General features: G+C 45.5%; 1 protein-coding gene across 1 annotated transcript in view; it reads right to left on the bottom strand.

Moving 5' to 3' along the window:
* PTPN6 (protein tyrosine phosphatase non-receptor type 6) overlaps positions 1 to 16,595 on the bottom strand; it is a 52,805-nt gene that overhangs the window by 13,626 nt on the left and 22,584 nt on the right. The window contains exons 6-12 of the mRNA XM_087716454.1: positions 14,009 to 14,219; positions 5,175 to 5,291; positions 3,960 to 4,073; positions 3,401 to 3,497; positions 2,241 to 2,320; positions 1,995 to 2,144; positions 1,436 to 1,567 (exon numbers count right to left, since the gene is read on the bottom strand). Coding sequence (XP_087572580.1) covers positions 1,436 to 1,567; positions 1,995 to 2,144; positions 2,241 to 2,320; positions 3,401 to 3,497; positions 3,960 to 4,073; positions 5,175 to 5,291; positions 14,009 to 14,219 — 901 coding nt within the window. The remainder of the gene's footprint in view (positions 1 to 1,435; positions 1,568 to 1,994; positions 2,145 to 2,240; positions 2,321 to 3,400; positions 3,498 to 3,959; positions 4,074 to 5,174; positions 5,292 to 14,008; positions 14,220 to 16,595) is intronic.

Here is a 16,595-nt window from a genome sequence, read left to right as displayed (position 1 = left end):
TCTCTTAAACATCCAGCTGGGATTTGTAACACTGAAAAATGGATCCTGCATTAAGCTGGAGGTGGAACCAAGGGAAAAAAGTAATATCCCCCCCCCCCCCCGCTACCTTGTATTGTTCACTTGCTTGCCCAGAGCAATTTTGCTTCATTTTTTTCCTGACTTTTAAAATGATAGTTTTCTATTTTCCTGAAATGATATTCCTTATTTTCAAGGAAAATATTTAAACAGTTTTAAAAACAGTTACAGGACTTTCATCACAAATATCACGCAGCTCATTAAGTGTGAAATGTTGGGTTTTTGATGCTCCCTGAAACTATTGTTTTATTGGAGACATTTCATTACCAGGGTAGGTAATATCATCCATGGGGTAGGGAGAATGGAGTTTGCTGGTTCTGTATATACAGCAGGTTTCCTTCTTAATGGCTCCTTCATTAGAGTATTGTTTCTGATGGTTTCCTGCTTCTCTGGGTGTTGGCTGCTGGAGGGGATGTGTTCTGGAGGACTGAACTGCCATCCATCTACTATATTGTCTCTCCCAGTTTGTGAGGTGATAAATGCAAAACTCCACTTCTTTGCATTGCCTGTTTTTCTTCCCTCTCCTCTTTAATGTAATTCTCCAATGAGGAAAAGCAGGACCCTTGGCCCACGTGCTGCTGTTTGGAGTTCTACCCTCATTGTCCAACTGGACTAAAAGGAATGTTGCCTCCCATCAGAGCAGAGGGGTCCTTTTTTCCTTTTCTGGTGGTGTTCTTTTTTTATTGAAAAGTTACTAAGGTTGGGAGAGAGATGAGACACGAGTGTATTATTTCTACACCCCACTAGTGACTGCATTACTTTCACATCCATCTTTCAGCATATGATATGGCAGTGGATGCCATCTTACACTGTAGACAAACTAATTCTGTCACTGGGTTTTGAGGAGAAAAAGGTGGCTTCCCAGGAGATGCTGCTTTTGCCCAAAATGAAGCCTTTTCAGCCCCCTGTTAATATAGCTAAGAGTTCTTCCAGATGACCTATTAGGGAGATGAGTATGGCTTCCTGTGCTATGTCTCTGGTCTTCTGAGCTGCTGTCTACATTAGGATCCACCATAACCCAAACCCTAGCAAACATTTGTCAGTATATTTGGTCCTTGCAAACAGGTGGGGGAGGAAAGGAAACAACAAACCTCTAGGAATGATGCCAAACATCATTGAGAATGAAGGTTTTCAATCAATGGCTGGAAGGAGATCAAGTGGTGTCCATTCAACCAAGATCTTTTGTGTGAAGTCATCATCAAAAGGATTCCTATTCAGACTAGCTCAAAGGATGGACAGACAAAACTTGGGGGGGGGGAGTATTATACCTCTGTCTCCTTTTCATTTGTTACTTCCCACCAAAGTTTGGAGTCAAAAGTTATATGCATGAGGGAAATATTCTAAGGTTTCAGGTACTCACATTATTGATTGGTGAAAGCCGAAGTTGTCGGAGTTTATAGTCTATTGCCTCACGATCTCCAATATTTTCCACAATATATGGCCCGTACTCTTTGCTGCTTCCTACTTCTGGCCAGTAGGGAACACATTTATTCTATTAGGAAACCAGAAAAAGATAAGGAAGAGGGACTGAAAGAGCACCATTTGAACTTTATTTAAATTTAGAGCTTCATTAAGAACAGTTAAACAAGTTTACAGGTTTCTCCTTAAGTGCAGCTTTGAAACTGTTTTTAGGATAGCCAAAGTGATTTTAGTGGAAGTCCAATTCAATGTTAAGTAAAAAATTATGATGAAGCATATTTCTGTCCTGTTTCTGTCTTGTTTCTCTCATTGGTACAGATTGTTAATGTTGAGCTCATATTTTGGAGATTAATAACCTAATCTATCTATCTATCTATCTATCTATCTATCTATCTATCTATCTATCTATCTATCTATCTATCTATATCCATCCATCTTTCTATTTATCTATCGTCTATCTATCATCTATCTATCATCTGTTTGTCTGTCTGTCTACTTACCCGTCCTTTCTCCACCTCCCGAGTGGTCATCACAATAATGCGTGAATTTTCTTGCCATACCATCTGCCAGAAATCATTAATGGTGGCCTCCAGGCAACCTTGGCTGGCAATATAGGTTTTACTGTATTCCTCCGGACCGAACAGCTCATTCTGTCAAGAAATAAAGAGATGAGATTAAAAAAAACTCAAAAAATAAATTCCCATCCCTTCTTTTCTCCAGATGTTACAGGGTAAACTAATCCTCACCTTGATGTAGTTGGCATTGATATAATCCGACCCAGGAATATTCACATCTCTGTCTTGAAGAATAACTCTGGAGTGGTCAACTGGAAGATCAGACAAGCAACATGTCACTGAAGAATCACACCATTTGTGAAAGGGACTTTAGTAAATTTTCTACATATAAATGGCAGGGGACAGCTTTTATTTCCTATGACTCATCTGAAGCAGCAGAAAACATAGCGCTGAAATTCTTATTTCCAAAATAGCACTGGAAATACTCTGACCTTGATAACACTACTTAGTTGAAATGCAAGGCTTTGTTTTTCAGTTCCTCTAATTCTTTATTTTCAAGGAGATACTAACATCCTGCAGAAAAGACCAGAGGTAATGTGCCTTTCCTTCTCCATCCAGGAAAGGAGGGAGAATTTGGTGGGGGGAGCCCTTAGCAGGCCCATTTCCAGCCTCTGGAGGGCCTCTGGAGTCCAGGGAAGGCAGTTTTCGCCCACCCAGAGGCTGAAGGAAAGCCTCCGGAGCCTGGGGAAGGTGACGACCCCCCCCCACTGTGGTGCAGGAAGCCAGTTAGGCCATCCCCATGCCCACCCAGCAACCAGGCAGATAAAATTTTTGAAGCCCACCTCTGGAAATAGATTACTCACCAACCCCATGGAAGAAACCCAAAGAGTTTGAATTGTGTTATTGCTCCTCCCTCTCTAGTTTTAGTCACATTCCATTACTTTCTCACATTTATCTTGTTTGTTTTTGATTTTAATATGTAGTCTTGTTTTAATCATTTAAAGGTATTTGCCAGTTTTATATTATTCTATTCTGATATGGACCATTTTTTCATTCTCGTCAAATTTTATAAAAATAAAGAAATAATTTTGCTAGCTGCTAAAACTAAAAAGGTTTTCCTTTAAACGTTTGGGCATTCAAGCTGGAAGAAAATTAACTTGACTATCCATCAGGAGAAAAGTTAGTCCATAAGGCAATATATCTATGAAAGGTTGTGCAACATGCAATAAAGTGCTAACCAGACTTTTGCTTCCATGCTAACTGTAATTTTTATGGAGTTGTTTGTTTTGAAAAACTTGTAATATTTCAACTGTAGAAGGAGGCATATTTACATCTTAGTTATTTCATTGTATTACATGCATAAGCTAAGCAAGATTGAACACCAAACTCACAGGGCAAGATATTCTTATAACGGTTCTTGCTCTTATTTTCTGGTCTTTGACCCTCGTGTCGATCATACAAGTTCTTTGTTTCTTGTTTCTGCAGGCTCTGAAAGAAGAAATAAAGATATATTTTAGTAATGCAGATGTAGCTGATAGCTGAAGAAAAGAGGCACATCCATATTTTAAAAAGAGATGGGAGAAAATAAATCTTAAAATATTTAAATTGTTCAATTAATGGATGCATTTCACAATTACTATATGACTATTGATTATGTCACTGTTGGCCAAGGCCACTTCACATCAGGAAAGTCTGGGGAGTAATGCTTTCTATGATAAGGAAATGAATTTCTGCTTGAGACATCTTTGGTCTGAGTCCTAATTTCTTCTACAACTGTATTGTGGGTAAGGAAATTCTGGCTTTCAGATGTTGCTGAATTACAGCTCCCAATAGCCATCGTCAGTGGAGCTTCTAGAGGTTCCAGAAATAATGTATGAATCTTTGGATTGCAGCATTGACTCCTGAGGCTAAAACACGAGGAATTGTTCACTGCAGACAAACTCTACTCACATCAAATTCCTCCCAGAAACCACCTTTGTTTGCCTCTTCTGCTTGACTCCTCCTTTTGAGCATTTCCACTCTGTTTTCAATGTCAGCTGCATTCACTCGAGTGGCATTGAAAGGCTTGGAGAGGGAATGGGGGGATGAAATGAAAAAAGAGAAGGAAAAAGGAAATGTTGAGACAGAGAGTAAGAGCACCAAGATGCCTATGGATATTTCCCTTATCAATTTCATTAGTCACTGGTCAGATGCCTACTCCAACCCAATGTTGTTTATCTTTTCTTAAATTTATAAAACAAATAAATGCTAAGAAACTAACAGGTAATAGGCAAAGCATCAGCTTTTGCGATGAGTTATATTTCCAAGAATATCTCTGAAGCCTGTAGATGGTCTGTAACTTTCTTAGAAACGAAGTATGATCCACAGTTGTAGCCACCCCCGAACTTGTTTGTAAATGTGATAAGATTGCAAGGATCATTGGATACCAGAGGAAGATAAAGAGAGTTGCAAGGATCAAACACTTTTCCCAATCTGGCTTTGGGAAAATGGACATTTTAGAGATGGACATACTGACTAAGACACCAGATGAATTTTGTTCCAAATTTTGACAACAAAATACTTGGGGAAAATTCTAGGCTTACACCTTACATGTCACTCTAAGTATGGTCTTAGTCATGTTTTATTGAATAAGTTACTCTGACTAGGCTCATAAATCCTACTAAACTGTAAGCCACAATGACTGACTGTATAGAACTTGCAAAACCAAAATCAAAGAAATCACATAGTTATCTTATTTTCGTGCAAACTTATTTCTCTGTACAGGATGTTAAGACTAATTATTAAAGCAAAACTAGAGTCTGAGAAAAGCAGTTGATGAATGAAAAATATCAAGGACATGAAGTTAAGATTTATGGACGTATCTGATGCTAAATTTCAGTAGTGGTTTAGAATTCATTAATTCACCTTGTATAAGCACACCTTATTAGCACAACTGGCTTTGTGATTATCATGAACAGATTGCCTTTAGTTTGAGAATAATATTGTTGATGCTAGTAATATTACATGTATAGATACACACACATAATATATTACAGATACACACACACAGAATACATGATAATGTCTGAATTTACATATCTATATCACTTTCTATAAACCATATTAGACAACATAATGAAATTTACCTTTTGAACAATTCAGGGATGAGTTTGATAAGTTATTTACCTGTCTTAAATACACATAATATCCAGATGCCTCCTCAATTCCTGTCTTCTTAAAATGTTCCACTAAGTCAGCCAAACTGACGAATCTTGCTGTACCCCCAATTGTGTACTGCCCTTTCTAGAAAAAAATAGAAAACAAAAAACATTATTATTCCAGTCCCTCATATATGTAGGTGCTTTAATCTGCAAAGCATTCCAAAGGGAAACGAAAGGCTTGGTACAGCTGCTTCAAAGGACATCCATCCAGGCAAAGGTAGCTGTGGATAAATTATTGATAACCTCATAAGTTCCATACAGAGCAGAGGTGGTATTCAGCAGGTTCTGATCAGTTCTGGAGAACCAGTAGCAGAAATTTTGAGTAGTTCGGAGTACCGGTAAATACCACCTCTGACTGGCCCCACCGCCATCTATTCTCTGCATCCCCATCTGATTGGGAGGAAATGGGGATTTTGAGTAACCTTCCTCTGGAGTGTGGAGGGAATGGAGATTGTACAGTATACTTCCCCTGCCACGCCCACCAAGCCACTCCCACCAAGCCATGCCACAGCCACCAAGCCACACCCACAGAACCGGTATTAAAAAAATGTGAATCCCATCACTGGTACAGAGGATGTCTGGGACAACCTCTGAGCAGTCATGTATGCCTTCTCCACGACACAGCTACTTTAACACTTCCATTTTGAGGATGAGGTCTTTGTTTCCACAAATTGGAATTTTAAACTGATACAGTGATATAGTGATGGCTAATCTTCGAACCAAGTGCCCAAAGCGCGTGCCCAAACTCCCAAAATGCAATGCATGCTTCCTAGGAGCCTGGGGAGGGTGAAAACAGCCCCCCGCCCCCCCAGAGGCCCTCCAGGGGCTTCCGGAACTTCCCTGAAGCCTCCGGAGCACAAAAAAAAACCCCGGTCCTACAGGCAAACCAGAAATTCGGGAACAGACTTCTGGTTTGTTTGTATCTTCCGGAGCCTTCAGGAGGCTTCTCTGAAGGATCCAGAGGGCAAAAAATGGCCCAATGAGCAAATGGGAAGTTCATTCCTGAACTTCCGGTTTGCCTGTAGGACCATTTTTTTGTGTTTCAGGGAAGACTCCGGAGAGTGAAAAATGGCCTCAAAAGAAGGCTGAAGTCAGCTGGCCAGCATGTGCATGCGCCCTGGAGCTGGCAAGGCAACATTTCACATGCCCTGACAAATGACTCCGAGTGCCACCTATGGCAGGCATGCCATAGGTTCGCCATTACAGACCTAGAGGATTGCAAGAATTGCTTATCCCTTTTTCTCCAGACACTACAAAAAAATAATAATGAAAGATTTCAGGGTTCTTTCTTGTCTTCTGTGTTATTTAACATCCAAGAAAGATTCTTTGCAAGTCTGGAGCTAGTTGTCATTATTAATATATCTAAGGGGCTGCCACAAAGAAGAGAGGGTCAATCTATTTTTCAAAGGACCTGAAGGCAGGATAAGAAGCAATGGATGGAAACTAATCAGGGAGAGAATCAACCCTTTAGAATAATTAATTAGTGGAATGACTTGCCTCCAGAAGTTGTGGAAGCTCCATCACTGGAGGTTTTTAAGAAGAGATTGGACAGCCATTTGTTCGGAATGCTTGAGCAGGTGGTTGGACTAGAAAAAGTCCAAGATTCTGTTATTTTTTGTGATTTGTGATTTTATTGAGATTTGTAGGCCGCCCTTTTCCCTGAGGGGACTCAGGGCGGCTCACACAAAATCGGGGAAGGGGAGATACAGACAATAACAAAGACACATATAATAAAAACAGTAACCAACATGCATTCATCATTCGGGAGGGGCAACTATCTTCATCCCCAGGCCTGACGGGCTAGCCAGTTCTTCAAGGCTGCGCGGAAGGCCTGGACGGTGGTGAGGGTACGAATCTCCACGGGGAGTTCGTTCCAAAGGGTCGGGGCGACTACTGAGAAGGCCCTCCTCCTTGTAGTTGCCAGCCGACACTGGCTGGCCGATGGAATACGGAGGAGGCCCAATCTGTGTGATCTTATTGGTCGCAGGGAGGTAATTGGCAGAAGGCGGTCTCTCAAGTATCCAGATCCACTACCATGTAGGGCTTTATGGGTGATTAACAGCACCTTGAAGCGCACCCGGAAGTCGACAGGCAGCCAGCGCAGCTCGCGGAGGATAGGTGTAATGTGGGTGAACCGCGGTGCACCCACTATCGCTCGCGCGGCTGCGTTCTGCACTAGCTGAAGACGCCGGATGCTCTTCAAGGGCAGCCCCATGTAGAGCACATTGCAGTATTCCAGCCTAGAGGTCACGAGGGCCCGAGTGACTGTTGTGAGTGCCTCCCGATTCAGGTAGGGTCGCAACTGGCGCACCAGGCGTACCTGGGCGAATGCCCCCCTAGCCACAGCCGTCAAATGGTGGTCGAATGATAGCTGTGGATCTAGGAGGACTCCCAAGTTGCGGACCCTCTCTGAGGGGTATAAAGTTTGACCCCCCAGCCTGAGAGATGGAATATTGGTGGAATCCTTGGGAGGGAAACACAACAGCCACTCGGTCTTTTCTGGGTTGAGCACAAGCTTGTTAGCCCTCATCCAGTCCATAACCGCCTCCAGACCCCGGCTCATCACGTCTGCCGCTTCATTGAGTTGGCACGGGGCGGACAGATACAGTTGAGTATCGTCCGCATATTGATGGTATCTAATCCCGTGCCTGCGGATGATCTCTCCCAGCGGTTTCATGTAGATGTTGAATAGTAGGGGGGATAAGACCGAGCCCTGAGGCACCCCATATGTTAGGGGCCTAGGGGACGATCTCTGCCCCCCCACTAACACCGACTGCGACCTGTCCGAGAGGTAGGAAGAGAACCACCGCAACACGGTGCCTCCCACCCCCACCTCCCACAGTCGTCGCAGAAGGATACCATGGTCGATGGTATCGAAAGCCGCTGAGAGGTCAAGGAGAACCAGGATGGAGGAATGTCCTCCATCTCTGGCTCTCCATAGATCATCAGTCAATGCGACCAAAGCGGTTTCAGTGCTGTAACCGGGTCTGAAGCCTGACTGGAAGGGGTCGAGATAGTTTGCTTCCTCCAAGGACCGCTGGAGCTGAAAGGCCACCACCTTCTCAACAACCTTCCCAAGAAAGGGAAGGTTGGAGACTGGACGATAGTTATTAAGGACAGCTGGATCCAAAGATGGCTTCTTTAGGAGGGGTCTCACCACCGCCGCTTTCAGTGCGGCGGGGAAGTTCCCCTCCCGAAGAGAGGCGGTCACGACCGCCTGGATCCAGCCTCGTGTCACCTCACTGCTGCTGGTAACCAGCCATGAGGGACACGGGTCCAGTACGCAGGTGGAGGCACTCACAGCCCTCATGGCCTTGTCCACATCCCCGGGGGTAACATCCTGAAACTCAACCCAGGGGTGTTCCATCTGATCCTCTTGTGCCTCGGCTGGAACTGCAGGGGTGGAGTCCAAGTCCGACCGAAACCGAGCAATTTTGTCCGCTAAGAATTGGGCATAATCCTCAGCTCTGCCCTGTAAGGGTTCCCCCGCCTCCCTTTTATTTAATAGGGAGCGGGTTATCTTAAACAGGGCGGCTGGGCGGGACTCAGCGGACGCAACCAAGGTGGCTATATGGGATCTTTTCGCTGCCCTAAGCGCTCTGGTGTATTCCTTGGTGCAGGTGGTTACCATTGCTCGGTTCGATTCGGACTTATTGGACCTCCATCGGTGCTCTAGGCATCTCCTCCGGCGCTTCATCTCCCGGAGTTCCTCGGTGAACCAAGGAGGTCTCCGGGATCCGCCGCCTCGGAGGGGCCGTAGTGGCGCAATCCGGTCGAGGGCCTCTGATGCTGCCGAATGCCAGGCAGCAGCCAAAGTCTCTACCGGATTGTGGGCGAAAGAATCAGGAATGACCCCAAGTTCCGTCTGGAACCTTAATGGTTCCATGAGTCGCCTGGGGCGGAACCACCTGGTCGGTTCCTCCTCCCTACAGTGGGGGTTTGGCCTCCGGAAGTCGAGCCTCAGTAGGCAGTGGTCTGTCCACGACAGGGGTATGATGTCATTACCCCTCAGACCAAGATCACAAATCCACTGCTCCGAGAGGAATACGAGGTCGAGCGTGTGCCCCGCCGAATGGGTCGGGCCCCGAATTACTTGGGTCAAGCCCATGGCCGTCATGGAAGCCATGAACTCCTGCGCCCCGTCAGAGTTTTCACCGAGCGACGGCAAATTAAAGTCCCCCAGGACCATCAACCTAGGGAACTCAATTGCCAGCTCGGCTACCGACTCGAGGAGCGAGGGGAGGGCTGCTGCAACGCTGTTGGGAGGCAGGTACGTTAACAGCAGACCCACTTGACCCTTGAGGTCCAACTTTATCAGCAGAGACTCACACCCGACAAGCTCCGGAGCAGGGACCCTACGAGGAACTAACGACTCCCGGATAACAACGGCCACACCCCCACCCCTTCCCTGGGCTCTCGGCTGGTGCAGCACCTGAAATCCTTCTGGGCACAGCTCTACAAGGGGGACTCCTCCCTCTGGGCCCAGCCAGGTTTCAGTAATACATGCCAGGTCTGCCCTCTCGTCTAAAATTAAGTCCCGGACGAGAGGAGCTTTGTGTACTACAGACCTGGCATTTAGCGACAGCAGCCTGAGTCCAGGGTCCTGATCACTTGCGCCATCTGGTCTCGGAGTGGGACTCATAGGGCCGGAAGGAGGGATCTCTGTAATGTAGCGAACCCTCCTTCCCCGGTAATGGCCTGCCCTAAAGTCCCCGCCGTATCTGCCCCTCCCTGTTACGACCGTAATACCCCGACCCTCTCCCGTGTCTCTGGTCCCCTCAACCATCCCCATGGCCCCCGCGTCTCCCGGCAGGTCCTCCGAATCATACATACCCATGCACTCCCCCAACCAGTCCCCACGTAGAAGTTAAAAAACACAAAAATTTACAGCAATATGATAATAAAAGTGGGCCATTCATTCAATCACAACCAGTCCCATACACTCATCATACTATTTAAAAAATTGCGCAATTAGATGTATAACAATATGAAAAAGGGGGGGGGGAGAGATACTCCGTTTCTCTCTCCTCCTATGTCCTGGGAAAGCGTCCTTGGCTGTCCAATCAAAAATGGATAGTATACAAGGCGGCCGTATGCAGGCAGGGCAGGATGTAAAAAGTAGGAAGTCCAGCAATTCATAAATGGCAGTCTTGACGGTGAATAAGTGTCCCAATCCAGGGGGCCAAGGTTTGAAACTAGCCTGAGCCACTTTAGCAGAGGAGGCGGGAAGTGCTGATGTTTTTGGAGCCCAGTCTCTGCCACCATGGTCGCCATCTCCCATTACTCTCACACCAACTCAGCCACAATCCCTAGTGGCTGGAGCGGGATGCAAAGGGCAATGTCCGGAGAGGCCGCAGTGACACAGAGCTCAGTTCAGGGAGTTTAGAGGGCCGTCTTCTTCCCCACCCTAGTAAGCACACCAGTCAATCAAAGGGCAGACAGCAAATAGCCGGGTGAGCAAGATAGAACCGAGGGGGGGGGGGGAAGCGTCTGAGGGAGTAACAAACACAGTCAGAGCTTAAGGTCTCAATAAGCTTCCAGCGCTTCCTTCTTTAAAGAGCCAAAGGGGGGGGAGCGTCTGAGGCAGTAACAAACACAGTCAAAGCTTAAGGTCTCAATAAGCTTCCAGCGCTTCCTTCTTTAAAGAGCCAAAGGGGGGGGGGAGCGTCTGAGGCAGTAACAAACACAGTCAAAGCTTAAGGTCTCAATAAGCTTCCAGCGCTTCCTTCTTTAAAGAGCCAAAGGGGGGGGAGCGTCTGAGGCAGTAACAAACACAGTCAAAGCTTAAGGTCTCAATAAGCTTCCAGCGCTTCCTTCTTTAAAGAGCCAAAAGGGGGGGGGAGCGTCTGAGGCAGTAACAAACACAGTCAAAGCTTAAGGTCTCAATAAGCTTCCAGCGCTTCCTTCTTTAAAGAGCCAAAAGGGGGGGGGAGCGTCTGAGGCAGTAACAAACACAGTCAAAGCTTAAGGTCTCAATAAGCTTCCAGCGCTTCCTTCTTTAAAGAGCCAAAGGGGGGGGAGCGTCTGAGGCAGTAACAAACACAGTCAAAGCTTAAGGTCTCAATAAGCTTCCAGCGCTTCCTTCTTTAAAGAGCTTCCTTCCTTCTTTAAAGAGCCAAAAGGGGGGGGGAGCGTCTGAGGCAGTAACAAACTGCCTTATTCTATTCTTATTCTATTACTTAATTATCCATTCCTTTTCTGTGATTTTGGAGATTTATGTCTCCCCATTACAATGAATAGGGAATTTGACATAGACAGGACCAAGGTGTTAATGATTCTAGGAGCTACATTTTAGAATCAGAGAAATGCCTATTTTGGATTTCATTGCACCAATGTTCCCTCTAAGGTGCGCGGCTGCACGGCCACGCACATTGCAAGAAAACACCATGCAGCAGTTTCCAACTGCCGCGCAGTGATTTCTAATGTCACAGGCTCAGGAAGCTGAGGGGCCTCAGATTTTCTGTCCTGGTTAGGGTTAGCACGAGCGCGTGGGGTGGTGACGGCAGCAGGAGCTTACACGGCATGGCCGGTCTCCTAGGACCTCCTAGGCGCCGGCCACATCCGCTCAAACTGCCGTCGGTCGCCCCGTGCTCAGCAAAGCAAACCCGTGGAGGTCCTTTGTGGGCGGCCAATCCTTGCGCCCGGCGCTGCGGCTGAAGTGAAGCACCAAAGCCCCCGCCGCCACCGGAATAACTGCTACCGCCTCCTCCTCCTCCAACAGCACTGCCGGATTTGCCGCTCGCCGCTGCAGCTGAGGTGAAGCCGCCAAAGCTCCTGCCGGCGCCCCCACCCATGGCAGGGGCACCTGAGCTGGGCCCCGTGTTACCCCTGCCCCCTCCTCTGCCATGCTTTTGAGGAGCCATGATGCCTTTTTTTCCTGCGGGGCGGGAGCTGGATGGCAGGTGCGGACCGACCATGGGAGGGGAAAGGGGCACTGGAGCACTGGCAAAGGTGAGGTGGCGAGGAGGAACCCGACGGCAGCGCCACCGCGGGAGCCAGTAGGAAAGCGGGGGAGGGGGGAAGGAAAAAAAGGCCTCATGGCTTCTCAAAAGCACGGCGGAGGAGGAGGCAGCGGCAGGGGTAACGCGGTGCCCAGCTCAGGTGCTCCGAGCAGAGGGGGAGGCGCCGCCACCACTGCCATGGGCAGGGGTGCCAGCAGGAGCTTTGGCAGCTTCACCTCAGTCACAGTGCCGGGTTGTTGTTGGAGGAGGAGGAGGCGGCAGCAGTTATTCTGGTGGCAGCGGGGGCTCGTCAGCATCTTCAGCAGCGACCCTGCCCCCGGTGAAAAAACCAAAGATGGAGCAGATCCATGCTGATGACGTCGCTGCAGCTGCAGCTGCCAGGCAGACGGAGGTAGCCAGAGCAGTGCCGAGGCGAAAGAGCAACATGACTGGAGGAGGAATTCTGGGAGTTGAAGTCCACAAGTCTTAAAGCTGTTCAGTTTGAACACCTCTGGGGTTTGTTTTCTAAAGGGTTAGGGTTCAAGGGTTTTGTAACTTGACAGCTTTAAGACTTGCGTGCTTCAATGCCAGAGCTCCTGAGCCAACATTTTGGTTGCTAGCAGGAGCGTTGTTAAGTGATACTGATATTATATAACACTTTTAATTAAGCAGGTACCTTGAATAAACATAACTTTGAGTTTCAAATAATACTGATTTCGTTGTTGTCTTAAGTGACATCTGTGAAAAAAATTCAGGTGCTCAGGCATGAAAATGTGCCGCTCAAACACTATACTTTTCTGCTCACACTGAAAAAAAATTAGAGGGAACATTGCATTGCACTCATTCTTAATGGCAGTCTGGGGAATCTTGAATATGCAAATGATATTGAACATCCCCACAAAACCAGTAACAAGGAGCACTTTTTGGCTGGTAAATCAATGTGCCTCTCGACCTAGAGGTGAGAAACTAGCCTAAATTCTCTAAATAGAGATTAAGTATAATTAATGAACAGTTAAAATTATTACTTTCTGTTTAATAGTTGTCTCTTCTGGGACACTAAACATTGTATTTGGAGGGCTCTTAAAGGCAGACCCTCCCTAATAGTTCACCTAGCATATAGTAGATTGAAATAACAGAATCTTCAGTCTGTCAAGATTTCATCTGGAAGTGTTAAATAATAACAGTCTCAGCTTGGAAGAATGCCATTCTTGGTTTTGAGCCTGACAGTAATGAAGTATTTCTAGAGAAGTGAAATCTCCAGGTTTCACCAGACGTTTTAAACTTTTAACCTCCTTCTCAGGATCTCCAGATGAATAAGTAGAAACTCCGCCATATCAAAATAAGAAGCCATTTTATACTTAGGCTGTGAGGCTGACTGTGTACCGCAGAGTCAATGCCTTCCATTTGAGCACCGATGAAATCCAGAGACACGGTCAAGCTCTTGATCTAACAGAGATCGGTCTCTCATTTGACTAAGGACACGTTACATTCCTTCTCTACTTCACCAGGTCCATGTCTTGGGGCACATGATGCCCTCTTACCTCTGAGGATCCAGCTCCTAAATCTCAAGAGACTTGACTACAGCTACCTTTGTCATCTACTATGGCTAAACAAGGTTCTTTTAGGAACCTGATTCCCTTTTTGTTTGAAGTGCAACTATCCTTTCATTGGTAAAGATATTAAATGTATGGCTACAAATGTGAAATATTACAGATCAATTGATGAACTGTTAAGGGTCATGAGACTCCCAATTGGATTGCCACCTGGAACCACATAAGGTAAAAATGATTTGTATACCATCTTACAGATAGTAAAGTCCCCTTTATCTCCTCCTTTACCTTCTCTCCCACCTTCTCACCTCACACATAATCTTGATATGGGTAACTTTGAGTCGTTCTTGGCTGTGGGCTCCAGTAGCATCAGTCCTAGGTTTAGGCTGGTCAGTTAGGACAGACAGCACAAAATCACCAGGCTTGCTAAGGCTCTCACGCACTAAGAAGGTCCACGGTGCAGTCTTGGCTTGGAGTAAAGCCTCAGCTGCTGGGCCAGAAAGATGTCCATGGTACCACCTGAGGAAGAAGAGAGGTGAAATAAATAACAAATTTGTAGAGTGGCTACAAAATAAAAGTGACTGGAATGTAATTAGACTAATGGAAAATTTGGATCATGACCAAGAAGGGACAGAGGGGAAAAACAATTATTAAAAAAGCTACATGAATCAACATAAAGATATTAAGTTTTGTTTTTGCTTTATGTAAATAATGAAACACATCTAGCCATAATTCTTATTTGTACTGATTATTTTCCTCCCTGATAGGTTAAATGTGCATGCATAGATTTTAAAATATTAATAAAGGCCAATTTTGTTTTTGTTCTATGTATGTTTTTGTCTGCTTTACCATTTAGCATTCAGCAAATTCATCCTAACATTTTTTACTCAGATCTCAATAAATTAAAAAAATGAAAAACAGCCTGTCTGTGAAAAAGCAGAAAAAAACTGTTATTACAGGAAAAGGAATCAAGGCAGCAAGTGCTAAGGACATCATAAACTAAGTGGAGAAAATAAAACAATGTGATTTACCCAAAGTTACCATATTTTTTGGACTATAAGATGCACCGGAGTATAAGACGCATCAAGATTTCGAAAAGGTAAACAAGAAAAAAAGTTTTTGCCCTCCCCAGCCCCCAGGAGCACTCTGCAAGCCTCCCAAACCTTCTGCACATCTTGTTTTATGCAAAAATGGGGCACACAGAGGGTTTGGGAGGCCTACAGAGTGCTCCTGGGGCTGGAGAGGGCAAAACCGCAACACATGGGGGGTTTGGGAGGTTAAAAACTGGGCTCTGTTTCACCTGTTTTTGCAAAAACAGATCATGCAGAGGGTTTGGGAAGCTTGCAGAATGCTCCTGAGGGCTGGGGAGGGAAAAAATGCCCAGAAGCATTTTTCACTTCCCAACCCCCACCCCAACATCGCTTTTGCCTTTCCCAGCCCCTAGGAGTACTCTGCAGGCCTCCCTAACCAGTGGTGGGTTTCAATTTTTTTAGAACCTATTCTATAAGTGTGGTCTGTTTTGTGGGAGTGGCTTGGTGGTCATGTGACCAAGGTGGGAGTGGCTTGCTGGTCATGTGACCGGGTGGGAGTAGCTTGGCAGTCATGTGACTGTGTGGGAATAGCTTGGCAATCGTGTGACTGGGTGGAAGTGGCCAAGTTGATGCCACTGAATTCTTTGCCCCAAAGAATGACCTACAAAAAGAAGATATAAAAAAGGAAATTTATTATTTTGTGCACTTACTACTTAAATAAGAATAAAATAAGTACACAAAACAGTAAAACAGCTATTTACAGAGGAAATATGGCTGTCCTTGCTGGTATTCAACACTACTGACCACTTTACACACACACTTCCAGCCCCTCTGCCTCTTCCCTCTTCCTGGATACACTCAGACATTTTTAAAACTCACAGCCTGTGCACAGCACACACTTCCAGCCCCTCTGCCTCTTCCCTCTTCCTGGATTCACTCAGACGTTTTTAAAGGAGTGTAAGAGTTTGTGCGTGTGCACAGGCTGCGAATTTTAAAAATGTCTGAGTAAATCCAGGAAGAGGGAAGAGGCAGAGGGGCTGGAAGTGTGTGTTCCTATAGCATGTGGTGGGCAATCTTAAACACTCAAAGAGCCATTTGGATATGTTTCCCACAGAAAAGAAAAAAACAAAATCTGTGTGGGTGTAGCCAACTCAACATCCCTCCCACTTAGTCACATGACAACCCCCCCTCGACATGCCTACCCAGGTCTCATGGCTCAGTGTTTTTTGTGGGAATAGGGTCTCTCCCTCTTCTCTCCCTCTCCCTCTCATTTCTGTTTTTCTCTATTTTTCCTCTCCCTTTCTCTTCCTTCCTTTCTTTCCTTCCCTTTCCCTCTTTCTTTTTCTTTCTTTCTCATTGAATACAATAGCAAATCCAAAATAAAGTTATTCATTGTAGGAAATTGCTTCTCTGTAATCTTTTCATAGTGAACTTAAGTTGATAGAAGCTGGCAAGATTGTACTAACAGCAATAGGATATAAATTTTGATTTCTTTTGAGTTTAACAATATAATACGTTATCCAAAATTATAAATAATCTTATTTTCAGATGCATTTTTTGCCATCTCTGTTATATTCTTTAAAAAAAATCAGACTTGTTTCCAATTTGTGCCTTCTGCAAACTGCAGTTTTCTTGGCAAGAGATCTAGCTTGCCATTGCTTTCATCATAGTCTAAGTAAGTTAGTTTCTTTCTTTCTTTCTTTCTTTCTTTCTTTCTTTCTTTCTTTCTTTTCTCTTCCTTTCTTTCCCCCTGATTTGTTTCCCTCTCTTTTCCCTCTTTCTCATTTTCTCCCTTCAGCTCTCTTTCATCTCTCTCTCTCTCTCTCTCTCTCCTTTTCTCTTTCATCTCCTTCTTGCGCGTGCA

Source organism: Thamnophis sirtalis, unplaced genomic scaffold, assembly GCF_051295495.1.
Source record: "Thamnophis sirtalis isolate CommonGarterSnake01/CBP01778 unplaced genomic scaffold, rThaSir2_p1.2 scaffold_5, whole genome shotgun sequence".
In the NCBI taxonomy this organism is placed as follows: domain Eukaryota; kingdom Metazoa; phylum Chordata; class Lepidosauria; order Squamata; family Natricidae; genus Thamnophis; species Thamnophis sirtalis.
The sequence above is the reverse complement of the archived record's forward strand: the minus strand, read 5'-3'. Positions and strand labels throughout refer to the sequence as shown.